Source organism: Salmo trutta, chromosome 32 (genome assembly GCF_901001165.1).
Source record: "Salmo trutta chromosome 32, fSalTru1.1, whole genome shotgun sequence".
Taxonomy (NCBI): domain Eukaryota; kingdom Metazoa; phylum Chordata; class Actinopteri; order Salmoniformes; family Salmonidae; genus Salmo; species Salmo trutta.
Window position 1 is genome coordinate 20,402,689 of NC_042988.1, and position 14,053 is coordinate 20,416,741.

Below are 14,053 nucleotides of genomic sequence, written 5' to 3' on the forward strand. Positions count from 1 at the left end.
TCCATCTGTTTTCATAACTCATTGTCTCCAAATGACATGTCTGACCAGAGGACTTTGACCCACTGATGTCATTAAAGTAACAGTAACTTTCTCAGGGTCTCCATACACTACAGTTCACTAGCTGTTATTTGGTTCCCCTCCACTAGCTTTTTGGAAATTGGAAAGTAACATGGTCAACACCCTACCGTGATATACTGTACATGTGAATGAAATTGCTGAGTTCATCAGTTTTCAGTTCCAGCTTATGAAGCACTAGCCTAGCTGAACTACAAGGTTGCATGGTGGGAGTTTTTTTGTGTTGAGTGTTGAGGTTCAGGAGGCCAAAGTCTTCATTAAGTGTACTCAACACCTGTGTAAAAAGCATGCGAACCCACTGACCTCTGTGTTATTCTCCCCCTCGCCTCTCATTCTCTCCCCCTCTCTCCATCTTTCTGCAGCCTGCCACTGTAACCTGCACGCCCGGCGCTGTCGTTTCAACATGGAGCTGTACAAGCTGTCTGGGCGGAGGAGTGGCGGAGTCTGTCTCAACTGCCGCCACAACACGGCCGGACGCCACTGCCACTACTGCAAGGAGGGTTTCTTCCGGGACATGTCCAAGGCCATCTCCCACAGGAGGGCCTGCAAAGGTACAGTACCTGAGCTGGGCTGGGCGTCTGCTGGGTGTGCTGCTCTAAATGGCTGCATGACACCCAAACCTCACGCTAGTTGATATTCTGCTTCAGTTTTGGACTTTCTTGATGTATGTTGTTGGAAAACAAGTCAAATTGTTCTGCCATGATATCTAGAAATTAAAGAAATTATCAGTAAGAAAAAAGTCTTCCAACAATCTTTTGATAACTTTATTGCGTATAACTTTCCACTACTTCACTACTATGTATTATTATGTTAGACAGGTGAAAGAGAGTTGTAAAGACAAAAGCTCCCAGCTGTGCCAGTGTGAGTGTTGCTGACCTGTGTGACTCTGGTATTTGGAGTCTAGTGGGATTTCCATGACAACACAAGCAAAACAAACTGAGTGATGTGTGAGCTGATCCGCTGTACAGTTGAGTGGAAACAGATCTCGCTATCATCCCCCATCTCCACACACACACACACACTCACAGGTGTGAGCACATAAGTCAGGTTTGAGTCCATGCTGTTCAGGATTAGTGTGTGAGGAGAGAAAAGCTTCACTCCCTCTGTCTCCCTGCACCGTGGGGAGAGAAGCCAGGCTCTGAAGAACTGAGCAAACAAGCACCTGTCACTCACACACACTTACACTTACACACAGACACACATGAAATCACACAAACACCAGCACAAGTAATAAAAAGCATATTTTGCGCATTTACCTCAAATGCTTTAACTTCTACCTCCGTGCCTTGTCCAAGTCATACGTTGTCTCTCTCAAATAGAGGTTACAGGTTACAGTAATAACAGCATTTCCTTTGAAACAATGTAGTTGGAGTATCTTTATCACTAAAACAGGGTAGGATCCCAACACTCGGCCCCTAGTGTCCAAATTTTAATAGACTTTATTTGCTTAACTTGGAGAGCTATAATGAATCGCCCTACATTTCTGTGAATTGTAACGGGGGAGGGGGAGAACTCAGAGGATTTCTCTGGGAAAAAAGATGAGTGGCTAACAATAGAAGTGAGGTCTGCCATGGAATTCAGGAGTTGATTCAAACAGTCTCTTTGAACAAGCCAACCATTTCACCTCAGCATCAGATCCACCAACATCACACATTACCCTGAACTGGATGATTTCTAGTCTTTCCAAAGAGTTATAATACAGCAATATCCTACACTCTTAGAAAGAGTTATTCGGCTGTCCCGATAGGAGAACCCTTTTTGGTTACAGGTAGAACCCTCTGCGGAAAGGGTTCTACTTGGAACCGAAAGGGTTCTACCTGGAACCGAAAGGGTTCTACCTGGAACCAAAAAGGGTTCTTCGAAGGGTTCTCCTATGGGGACAGCCGAAAAATAGTTTCATGTTTTAGATACAGTAGCACCTTTTTTTCTAAGAGTGTAATATCCTCCTTGTATGAAAGACAGAATATTGTTTCAAGTCGTTTGTTTTCCGGTCCGATTACAACATCTCAATGTGCTGTATTACACTGGGACCCAGCTTGCGCTTCAGTGACAAGTGAGTGACTCTGTGCAGACCCGCATATTGTGGTCTCCAACCACAGCCGTGGCTGCATTCCTATTGGCTCAGAGCGGGTTCTCGGAGTACCTATTCTCCAGTGCCCTTCAGCCTGGCACACCACTGGCCAATTAGTCACAGGAACTGCAACATATTACATTTCCTACTGCAGACCACAAGGGACATCCACTCTTAACTCACACTGACTATTCCAAGTCTCACGGAGTGAAAGTATCAACACAGTCCACCATCATGTATATAAAACTCAGCCACTTACCCAGACTGTTTTGGGGTCGTTTCACAGTGGTGGCTGTCAGAGTTCACACCTAATTGGAGTTCAGGGCAAATGTAGTTCATGTTGTGCTGTTGTTCTTAACACATTTCATGGCTCTTCTGTATTTCTCGAAAGTGACTAATGGTTGGGAGCATCATTATTTCACTGCACGCTGCCAGGCCAAACATTTTTACAGTCTATATTTGGGATGCAGTCAAGGGAGGGCAGAGGATGAAGCTATGGGCAGGTTAGTGTTACAGAGGTTCTCTCCTTCCCTAATGAGCTAACCACATACAGCAACCTGTCTTAGGCTTTCTAGAGGGCTGTATCAGTAACCTGAAGGCTTCCAGCTCTGCCCCAACATTTACTCTGTTCCATACTCTGGGATCAAACCCAAACAGCCGGATTGCTGCGCTCTCCTCAGGTGACAAACTCAGCGCTTTGTGACATCAGTTAGGGCCCATGGTATTTATTGTTCAACTCAGCCAACCATCTCGCTCTGCTGTTTTTGGACAGGAAACACAATGCTGTGCCAACACAGCCAGGAGGAAGTCTGCATTCATTCTCCAACCTGAACCCCCAAAATGGAGGATCACCACTCTCTGAAAGGTGGAGGTTACAAAATAGACCCCTCCGCCTTATAAGCCGAAACACCGGCGTCTCCAGTGGCAGTGTGGAATGCCTCATGTTTTATTTCCCAGATTAACGACTTCATCCCTCATCAAGCGCAGTGTAAACACGGCTCTCAGAGCGCAGCGCGGCCCCCGGCGGCCCCCAGCTCTAACGGTTTTATTCCCAGTCCTCTCATCCGCTCAGCCGTATAAGCCTTTCACCAGGCCCAGGGAGCCCACAGCAGTGGAGCAGCCACATAGTCCACTGAATTACACTCCCCCTCAACCTCTCAGCATTGCTTTACCTCCACACCGCAGGGAAATTAATTAATCTTTCCAGTGAGTTCCCAGTGTAGCACTCAGAACATTAAGAGCACAATGCAGTGGTTTGCGCTCAGAGGAAGAGGACTAGATGGTGGCGGATGGATTGAGTGGAGACACAGTGGTGCATCTCTATTGTGATGTGTGGTTAGTGGCATCTCTGGAAGTAATATAAAGTAATACAAAAACAAGAGTTATTTTAATGTGGCTTTCAAGTACAATCCCTTAAAACCCCTTAAGAAATAGACACACATCTTTAGAATACACGTGGATGTTACCCACATGCCACCGGGAGGGACAAGAGTGACCTCATGTTTTATTTTACATTTTTGGTCCCACCCTGCATTAAAAAGTCATTTGTAAATGCTATAGAAGATAATGCCCATGAAATCAACAGAAAGCAAGATCAAGCCTACAGTTTCAGTCCATGTACTGTACAGTTTAGAATCCTGTTTCTAAATTAATGGGAATATTTACTGTATTCCTGACGTAAGAACCACAATAACATTCTGATTGGTAAGATGGAGGACTTGATTAGAAACATGACTTTTCATTCATGACCTTCTTGTTTTTTTGTTTTTTTTTGGACAGGATTGTTTTATGCTGATTTTATTATACCTCAATAAAATGTGTCAAACAAACTTGACAAAATGTACTTATACTGCAAATTGAGTAGAAAGAGGACAGAAAAGTTTTTGTTTTTATATTTAACAAGTGACTTCTAATATTCATGAAACCCATTGAATCCCAGCTAATAACACCCAACTCCAGCCTCTGTCAGACCACTTGAAGCTATTTTCAAATGACTCTTCAGCTACATAAAACACATACAACTCTAATGGAGAGAGCTGGGCTCCAACTTCAAACACAGGCTTTATGGTAAACGTTTGGCAGAGCACATGCACAAAACTAAATTCTCACATTTAATGTGCGATCCTCCTGACTAACAACTTAAACAGACAGCTTTGAAGTGTGTTCCACTCTCCCATTAATGGGGAACATTATTCAGGATATATTTGCGAGGAGCTCTTTGCCAAAAAGCTTTAGATTGTAAACTCAATCTGAGAGGCGCACAGGCTCTGCTCTGCCCGCCGTGGATCACAACGCTCCACAGAGAAAACACAAAGACTGGTCACGCACGGCTCAAACACACGCACGGCTCAAACACACGCACGGCTCACACGCACGGCTCACACGCACGGCTCAAACGCACGCACGGCTCAAACACACGCACGGCTCACACGCACGGCTCAAACGCACGGCTCACAAGCACGGCTCACACGCACGGCTCAAACGCACGGCTCACACGCACGGCTCACAAGCACGGCTCACACGCACGGCTCACAAGCACAGCTCACACGCACAGCTCACACATACACACACACAGGTGCAGTCTCAAAGTGCTAACAGCCCAGGCAGAACTGTGCAGTGAAATCTAAATGTGATATTATTTGATAATGTAATATACTGTTCCTCAATACTCATGCCTGATGGCAAGGCCTATAATCATTAAGGAAAAAGGGAGTAATTGTAATTTGTTTGAGGTCCCAGTCCCCATCTGTGGTGGCCTGTGAGTCACCTTAAGCTTGTTCAAAGCTTACTTTGAAGTTCAGAGAGTCAACATTGGAGGAACGAGAGGTACATGGAATTGAGAAGGATGCCTTACGCCTAATTGGTTTTAAACCAATACTAGTAAAGACCGAACAGATTTCATATCATCTCATCTCTGTTTTCTCCTGCTCTTTCCTCCTGACAGCGTGTGATTGTCATCCAGTTGGCGCAGCCGGCAAGACCTGCAACCAAACCACCGGCCAGTGTCCCTGCAAGGACGGCGTGACCGGCATCACCTGCAACCGCTGTGCCAAGGGCTACCAGCAGAGCCGCTCTCCTATCGCCCCCTGCATAAGTATGACTTGCCTCAGTATTAAGAGAAATGTCCTCAGACAGACCACACAGGTCAGCCCAACCATAGCCCAGCTAGTAACAACACTGGCCCCATCAATAGGAGTAGTCGCTGACAAGTACTCTATCGCACCAAAACCCATGCTTGTTATGCAGGAATTCATGGCCTGAGTTCATTTCATTTTGTTATTTCCCACTGTTCCTTTATTTCTTTGGATGGATATTTTACAGTTAGACCAGAGCTTAAGTAAACAGGGCATAATGTGTAGTCTAACATGGCCTTGTGAGTCGCAGCACTGTTAACAGCCCATCTCCCTATAAATCCACCCAGCCAGTCCAGGGTAATGATGACTGATATGTTTATTGGCAGTATCAGCAGCCCACAGATTCCAGCCTCTCGGCAATAAACGACACCTCCATACACAAGATGGGCTAATGGGTGGCTAGCACCGCCAACACAGCTGGCATGACCAGATAAGATAATGCGGATGGCTGGGACACATAGACATTTACAATTGGCCACCATTTATACAGCCGTTTCAATTGGTGACATTTCCGATAAAGTTGTATTTGGAAATTCAACAAAGCCATTGTGGAAAAGGAATCAGTGTGCTTGGCCAGGATCCACAGCGATAAAATCAATCTGTGAACCCACTGGAATAGGATTTCCTTCATTTCGTTGGGAAAGTAACAAATGTAGTGTAAAAAAGATGGAGGAAATGGGGGTCTTGAAAATTGAGCTGAAAATATTTGGTTTCTCGTATATTTTAGAGCTAAAATGTTTTAGGTTTAATAGCTTAATATTACATTTTTGTTATATCAAACTTCCTGACAACTTCAATTTTAACAAGGCCAGGGGCCCTGGCTCTCTGTACCTTACAATACAGCATGCCACGAATACAAGAGAGTGAAACTCAAATGGGAAACTGGCTATTCATGTGTATTCCAAGCACAATCTCTGTGTTCTAATCAGCAATCAATAACATGACAACCTATTAAGGAATACCTGAGAGTATATCACCAATGCTCTGAGGTTCATTTAAGCCCCAAGAAAGGCGAGCAGGAAATTGAACTGAGACGTTATAACAACTTTGTTCCTTTTTCCACATATGAAGCTGTCAAACTGAGTAGTGATGTGAAATGTCATTATGTTTGTGCTGTGGTTTCTCTGTTGCAGAGATTCCAGTTGCATCGCCCACCTCCACCTATACCAGCTCTGAAGAGCCCTTAGGTGAGTTTGTGACACTGTTGAGCCATGTGGTATCCACAGGGTATGGCAATTACTAAAGCATAACATAACAAATGTATTGTATTTTAGTACGAGCACAATTCATATCATTCCACAGTTTCTATTTTTTATGTTTTTCTATTTCTACATCTTATTTGGGTTCAGGGCCACCTTCATAATTGTAGTATTTTAAGGGTCACCTTCATAATTGTAGTATTTTACGGACCACCTTCATAATTGTAGTATTTTAAGGGTCACCTTCATAATTGTAGTATTTTAAGGGTCACCTTCATAATTGTAGTATTTTAAGGGCCACCTTCATAATTGTAGTATTTTAAGGGCCACCTTCATAATTGTAGTATTTTAAGGACCACCTTCATAATTGTAGTATTTTAAGGGCCACCTTCATAATTGTAGTATTTTAAGGGCCACCTTCATAATTGTAGTATTTTCAGGGTCACCTTCATAATTATAGTATTTTAAGGGTCACCTTCATAATTGTAGTATTTTAAGGGTCACCTTCATAATTGCAGTATTTAAGTGGATGTCTATGTGTCAGGAGATGTTAAATCCAGGTTTTTGGTCAGCTCTCTCTCCCCGGCCTCCCATTCTGTATTCCCACTCAGCCTCCAGCCCATAATCTGATTGCATGCTTCATTTGCACCAGTTTGTTTTCCAATCATCTCTCGCTGCGCTGAGAGGGAAGAGAACCCTTCCCTTGCTCACTTATTTACAGCCCTATTGTTGAAATGCACAGCTCTGAGTCTGCGTGCTATAGTGCAACACTGATTTGAAGTGACATACCACTGTAACATTTAGCTCATACTTTCAGTCACTGCTCAGTCCAAGCTTGTGAGGTAGATCCCCTGGCATGCGTATGAGGAGAAAAAGAGAGACCTGGAGCAAAGTATTGGTCTCTAAAAGCTGTTGCCTAAGCCAACTTGTTTTTGGTCCAACTTCTACTTAAATGGATACTAGCATGCCAGCAGATTCCCATAGATTTACAGTCATTGCTCTAATGCTAGTTAGCATTGGCTCGCGAAACTGCCTCTAACTTCCTTCTTACTGGACACAGAGACATCATTTGACTCTGGGGAAGTAGAAAAAGGGCCTCATTGCCCAAATCCCGAAGTATTCCTTTAAATTGCCATGCATGTAAAACATATAGGTTCTGTCACTTTTGATCATTAACATGGGACTAACAGTGTGGCTCCACATATTTCACTGAGCTGAATGGTCAACCTGCTACTTACGTTGGCGACCAGCTGCAATGGAGTTTGGAGTCTTGTCAGGAAGCCCACACAGACACCACCCTCCAAATTAAGAGTGGTGTGGTCCCCAGGGACCCTGGAGAATGGTGGTGGCCCCGCTAGAGAAGCCACACAAAGGGGACGTTTGTCCTCCCAGCGGGGACCGGGGCCTCAATGAGAGCTGTGGGTGTGATGGCCAGTCCTGGGATTGTGCTGCTGGGCTAATGGGCAATGCCAGCTATCAAAGGGAAGTACGATGAAGGCCTCCAGGGGCCAGGGGGAGACAAATGGGCCCCCGCCCTAGCCACATTTAAATGGAAATCAGGCGTGGTCGATATGGACTCGTCAAATTAATTTACTTTGGGATTTCCCTTCCCTTTTTCATTTCTACACCACCCCGAAAGCTGCCAGGCATTTCACTAGAAATATTTTCTCCACATACATGCACTTGCTCCCCATCCCCTGCCTCTGCCCCAATCCGCCTTTTTGGGGGGAGTGCGTTTTTTTCTTGCTCCGCTGTTACCCGGGCAACCTCATTCACACAGAGTATAAAGGGAAAGAAAGGGGAGGACTGGACAGAGGGCTGGAAGAAATAATGAAGTTTGTCCATATTCAGGCAAACTGAAAGGTCCCCTCTCTCCTAACTGCTCCCCCTTTCCCCCTGGCCGACCCCCCCCCCCCCCACATAAAAGAGCATGGGGCTTACTACACTGGGAGGGGGAGCAAAACCAGGAGATGTTCTGGTTCCAATTTGTGTCAGTCAGTGGAAAAGTGGAAACAAACGATTTCCATTTTCAGTTTGGCCTCTCGTCCCAGCCCCATCTCCCCCATTACAAAAGGTGCCTGGCACCCTGACAACCCGACGGTCGGCGGACATCGATAAAGCCTCTTGGCACGCCTGCGAGCCCAGGTCAACACAGCCTGGTGTCAAAGGGATAGCACCAGACCCGAAAGCAATTAATCATAACTATGAGCTCTTTCTGGCCACTGGTTTGCAGCAGGCTCCTCTCAGAGGCCACAGAGAGATCGGCCACAGAGAGATTGGCCCCGGCCAACGTGAGAGTATTCTCTTTCTCGCCTCAAGTGGATTGGACACTGCTTAGGCCCCTGCTAATTTTTGTTAGGCTACTAGCTAACTTCCTTCAGTGACCTCCTTTTGTGAGTGACCTTCCCAACCCTGAGTGCTGACACAATGGATGCCAGGACTCTGACAGGCTAGAGATTCTGTGTGGAGAGGTTGGAGGAAGAGAGTGGGAGTGAGCTGACAATAGGATCTGTGTAAAGGCGTCCTCATGCTTCCCATCCTAAACTGTTCCGAACAGTTTGTGCATATATACTGAGTGTACAAAACCATAGGCTGACCAGGTGAATCCAGGTGAAAGCTATGATCCCTTATTGATGTCACCTGTTAAATCCACTTCAATCAGTTTTTGTGCACTCAAACTAAAACATATTCAAAGATGACAAAAAATGTAATGTGATACAATTTTGTATCACTTATTTTCAATTTAAATCCGTATAATAAAATGTGCTGTGCTGTATTATGACATTTTGTGACGTTTTTGTTTGTTTTGGTCTTTGGCAAGGTTTTTTTCCCGGCTGTTCATGCATTCCACATTTTTTCTCGAGGGTATTGCAAGTTCGGTAGCCGAACTTGCAATAGCCGGACTCATTTTCATGCACATTTTGTTCACTTGAGAAATACTAAACCAAACATCTTAGTTAGATGTAAAATTGTGTGACTAAGATCTCCTCTGCAATAACATCAAAATGAATGACAGATTCTTGAGTTATCTTAGATTTATTCAAACTATTTGGAGGAAGTGTATACTGGCTACGGCGCTTCAAGATGGACAAATAGTACTATTGCCGCTTTTTCTCATTTTTCAAGCGAATGTCTTATAAGGGAGTATGTGAGCACACTCGTTTGGTTTGCCTACTAGGCGCCAGCCGAACCGAAGCATGAGGAAGCCTTACGCCTCCACCAGCTCCACAGGGACACCATAACAGCATAACATGAGACAGTGTACCATAAGTACACTAAAATGGCCTGGCAATAGATGTAAGCTTTCAATCCCTTACAGTGGGGGTAGAGTGTAGACCCTTGGATGTACCTAAAATGCATTTATTAGATAACATAATTGAGGTCAGTCCGTAAACAATGAGAGAGAGAGAATAATTTAAATCTAGATGTTTGTGATATGGTGGCTGTGCTGTAACCTAATCCACTCATTATTTCACTCGCTTCCACAGATTGTGATTCTCACTGCAAGGCATCCAAGGGCAAGCTGAAGATCAACATGAAGAAGTACTGCAAGAAAGACTATGGTGAGTCCACTGTGCAGGAATTATATGCCCAGGCGTCGGCCAGAGGTCGAGGGTCAGATGTATTTATTCATCACAGGCATGCCCACTCCCAAGCCCCTCTCTGTGGCTTATTCACGCTCCCAGGATTAGAGTCATTGCATCAAAGGGAAATCAAAGGGAAATATCCTAACATCCCTGCACTGACATACACTCATTACTATGTGAGATTCACTGGAGGTGGGGGGAGCTGGACAGAGAGAAGAGTGTTTGCTGGGGGCATCCTCACCGCAGGGCCTCTTCTTTTATCACCAAAGATAGAGATCAGTGGCATCAGTGTCTGGGCAGAGAAACAAAGGGATTATTCAACTCTTACCTCTACATCTTGAGCTCATATCAGTTCCTCCACTCCAGCTGAAACTGTCCTCAGAGAGAGGTTGTGGCACGAGCCAGCCCCCCTGTTGGTTTGGAGAGCTGCAAAGCTCCGCTCTGCCAGGCTTTAGCTGGAACTATTTGGATTTGTTGTCCCACCTTGACGGATGTGTGTGTGAGTGTGTGTGCCTCTGGGGAGTTGTACCTCATAAAGAGAGGGCTCTGAGCTTCAGAGGGCCGCAGAACAAGCTCCCACTGCGTCCTCTCACAGTCCCTCTCAATTACAGCTAACGGACAATTTCCTCTCCCCTTCCACCTCCTTCTAAGCCCTGTCCATCTCCCTCTGGCCCCTGTCCATGGTGTAGGGCAATCCCTTCTCTCAGCTGCCAGCCTCAGTAGGGTCCAGTTGTATTGCTCCATGGTGAAAGGCTGGTGCACCCTGGGAGCATGAGGCTCTGGTCGGGAGCTGGCCATTAGGAATTTTCAGCAAGCCCCATATTAATAAAATTAGCCAAATCACACAACAAATATACTCTGTCATCAATGACTCCACAGGAGTTCATCTGCATCTGAAATACTTCTGATCAAATGTGCCATTACATGCACTGTAGATATCACAGCGTTACAGTAAGTGAATAATATGAAAACATTCACATTCAAGACAAATACAGGTATTACATAGCTTGCTTTTTTTAGAACGGTTTCACAAATGAAATAACTTCTGTAACTTGAAGCTAAAAAAACATTTCAGTTTGATGATTGACGATGCTGGACTTGTATCATTATATTCTGAATCAGCACCACTAGACCTAAAAACAGACCAAAAAGAATGAGAAGGGCGGGGGGTAATGTAAGAGAGACAGTAGTAGCAGTAGGGACAGTCCATGGATCATATCATAGGCCTCCTATATAGTGTTTCATTGTGCTGTCCCACTGTGTAGCCTCTATATCTCCATATAGAGAGGGATTCCCTCACCTCTGAGGGTTTTCCATTCCATTAATCACAGTAGTATTATGGTGCAGATCTCCTATCAGCAGATTCATGTCACCGTACAAATCTCCCCAACCGCAGCAGCAGCACAAACCCTGAGGCACGTCCAGCACTCTGCCAGCATTTGAGAACAGATCGTACTCCCTATAGCCAAATACCCACAAAAGTTTCCTTTATAAAAGACAATGCAAGATCTCTTAGACTCCTGGCATGAGACCTAACTGTACAGTAGGCCTATATCATATTGAATATTTTGGTCACCAATTCCTCTGTAGTTATACCCATTAAATTGGTGTTCAAATTGTTAAGCCTTAGATTTGTTCATACAAGACCGTATCTGCTATAATCAGGGTTTGGGGATAGTTCACCCATATTACAAAATGACATATTGGTTTCCTTACCCTGTAAGAAGTCTATTGACAAGGAATGACTACAATCCATGCTTTGATGTAGCTTCCCTGGCACTGTTTTTTACTTTCACTGTTCACATGATAATGTTTTAGCATTTGGGGCACAAATCCCATTCAAGTTAAGTCAACTAAACCAAAGCATGGATTGCTGTGATACCTTGTCCATAGACTGCTTACAGGGTAAGGAAACCAATGTGTCTTTTTTTAAATTTGTGTGAACTATCCCTTTAAGACTTAGTTCAGTGTTCTCTCTAATGAAACACATCCAGCTGCATTGGCCACACTGTTCCCCTTCATATCTGTCACATGTCCAAAAGCCTCATCATCAATCATAGTTCATCAATCAAACAGAGCGATACATCAGAGACTTTTAACAAAGTTTCAATGCATAAATGGCCAAATGTTCTTCTTTTCTCAATCAATATTGTGCAACACAGAGAGAGACAATAATGTGAGCTCCTTGTTTCAGTTCACCAGAAAACTGAACAGCCACCAGAATCCACATTTTCATTCATTTAATCTTGCTAATCATCCATGAAAAGAATGGACAAATCTATAAATCACAAGACTGATTCATGAAAAGCAGAAGGTTGGTTTTTCAAGAGTTCATCAAAACAGCTGAGTGCAGATGATTCTCCTGTGGCTGAGCTGGGGCTGTATGGAGAGACCATTCCTCAGGGGGATTTTCCTCTGCCTTAATCTAATTCATTTCTCAGGGCTGTCCCTGGGCCTTTGTGGGGTTCACAGTGTCTCTGTTCTTTAGGGCCACGACCCCCCTGTGTGAGTGGCGCTGCGGGCCTCCCGGGGTCACGGGAAGAGGCCCCCTGTTTAAACACAGTGGTGCACTCTGCCGGCTCGGAGCATTCCACAGGGCGCAAACAGGTGGTAAATTAGGCCGACGTTGACGGATTGCCACCCCGGAGAGAAAGAAATATGTTGTGTTTATTCATTTTTGTTTTCCATCGCGGCCGTAGCTACGGTGACGGCAGCCACAAAGGGTTATATTCTGGGCTGACACCCCTCCAGCGAGGAGGACAATGAATCAAAGAGCTTTTGCAGACGTTCAGGGCCAGCGGTGAAAGGAAGGGTCACACAGCCCCATCACCCAACGGTCCCTGTGAGCTCACCCTGGGGGCAGCAGGGCCCAGATCAGTCACTCAGCTGATAACCAGATGGGACAGGGGCCTCAGTATTGAAATTAAACACGCTCTAATTTGATTAGAGCCCCCTTGTCGGCGGTGTGCGGGTCAAGCCCCAGCACACTGCTCAGAGAGGGGACCCAGCGGGAGGCTTGACTGCCATTGTGTTATTAAATCCCTCTCTTTCTCCCTCTTCCTCTCTCTCCCTCTTCCTCTCTCTCTCTCTCTCTCTCCTTCTTCCTCTCACTCCCTCCCTCCGTGCTACCCTGCTAAGATGGTCCAAGTAGTACTGATGTACCATATTGTCTGCTAACAGAAAAACAGAAGTTTAGTTTCCTAGATCGCCATTCATGAGCTCAATTCAACACCAGCCCCATGGGCGCTTTGGACTTCCTTGGGTGAGGAGCAGGACTGAAGCAATGTGCTGAGGTTTGAGGACTAAGCTGCTTGGTCTTTCCAGCTAACATCCATGATTAGTACTGCATACTTTGGTCCCCTCATTGTCTGGAATATCAGTCCAGTATAACAGTATTTGATTATCTGCTTAGAGAACTACCAATTTCCTGAGCAGCCCATAGAGTGACAGAGGGTTCTGCGTTGGTGTCAGACAGCAGAGAGCTGAGTCTGGTCCATTCACCCGGGGAGCTCGTTAGCCAGTCGGTCAGTAAGAGCGACCCAGAGAGAAGAGGGCTATCTCTGCTGGATTCTCACGCTGCTCTTGGATGGGGCTCTGAGAGCAGAACCCGGATAGCTCATGAGGTCGGAACACATCCCGATTCTTCTGGAAGCCTCTCTGTGGCTGGGAAGATAAATAGTGGCCCACTCCACCCCCCCACACACCCTTTATGTGTTTGGATGAAGGAGTAGGCTACAGCCCAGAGACACATTGTTAATGAATGGCAGGACTGTGAGAGCGTGCTCTACTCAGCCCAACAGGCCTCCTTTCTTCTGAAATTGTGTACAATTTGCTCACACTAGCAGGGCCCCCCTTCCTGTTCTCTTAGAACGTTCCAGGCTGTTATGGGGACAATCGATGCGGCTCGCAATAGAGAGCGTTGGCATTCAGAGAGAGAGACGAGGAGAAAAAAAGACTTCCTGTGCTATTTTCAGCCACCTATATGTT

The 14,053-nt window shown here is 45.4% G+C and overlaps 1 protein-coding gene across 1 annotated transcript in view; it reads left to right on the forward strand.

The window, feature by feature from the left end:
• Positions 1–14,053, forward strand: part of LOC115171374 (netrin-1) — a 47,625-nt gene that overhangs the window by 31,980 nt on the left and 1,592 nt on the right. The window contains exons 3-6 of the mRNA XM_029728122.1: positions 438–626; positions 5,091–5,240; positions 6,414–6,467; positions 9,968–10,042. Coding sequence (XP_029583982.1) covers positions 438–626; positions 5,091–5,240; positions 6,414–6,467; positions 9,968–10,042 — 468 coding nt within the window. The remainder of the gene's footprint in view (positions 1–437; positions 627–5,090; positions 5,241–6,413; positions 6,468–9,967; positions 10,043–14,053) is intronic.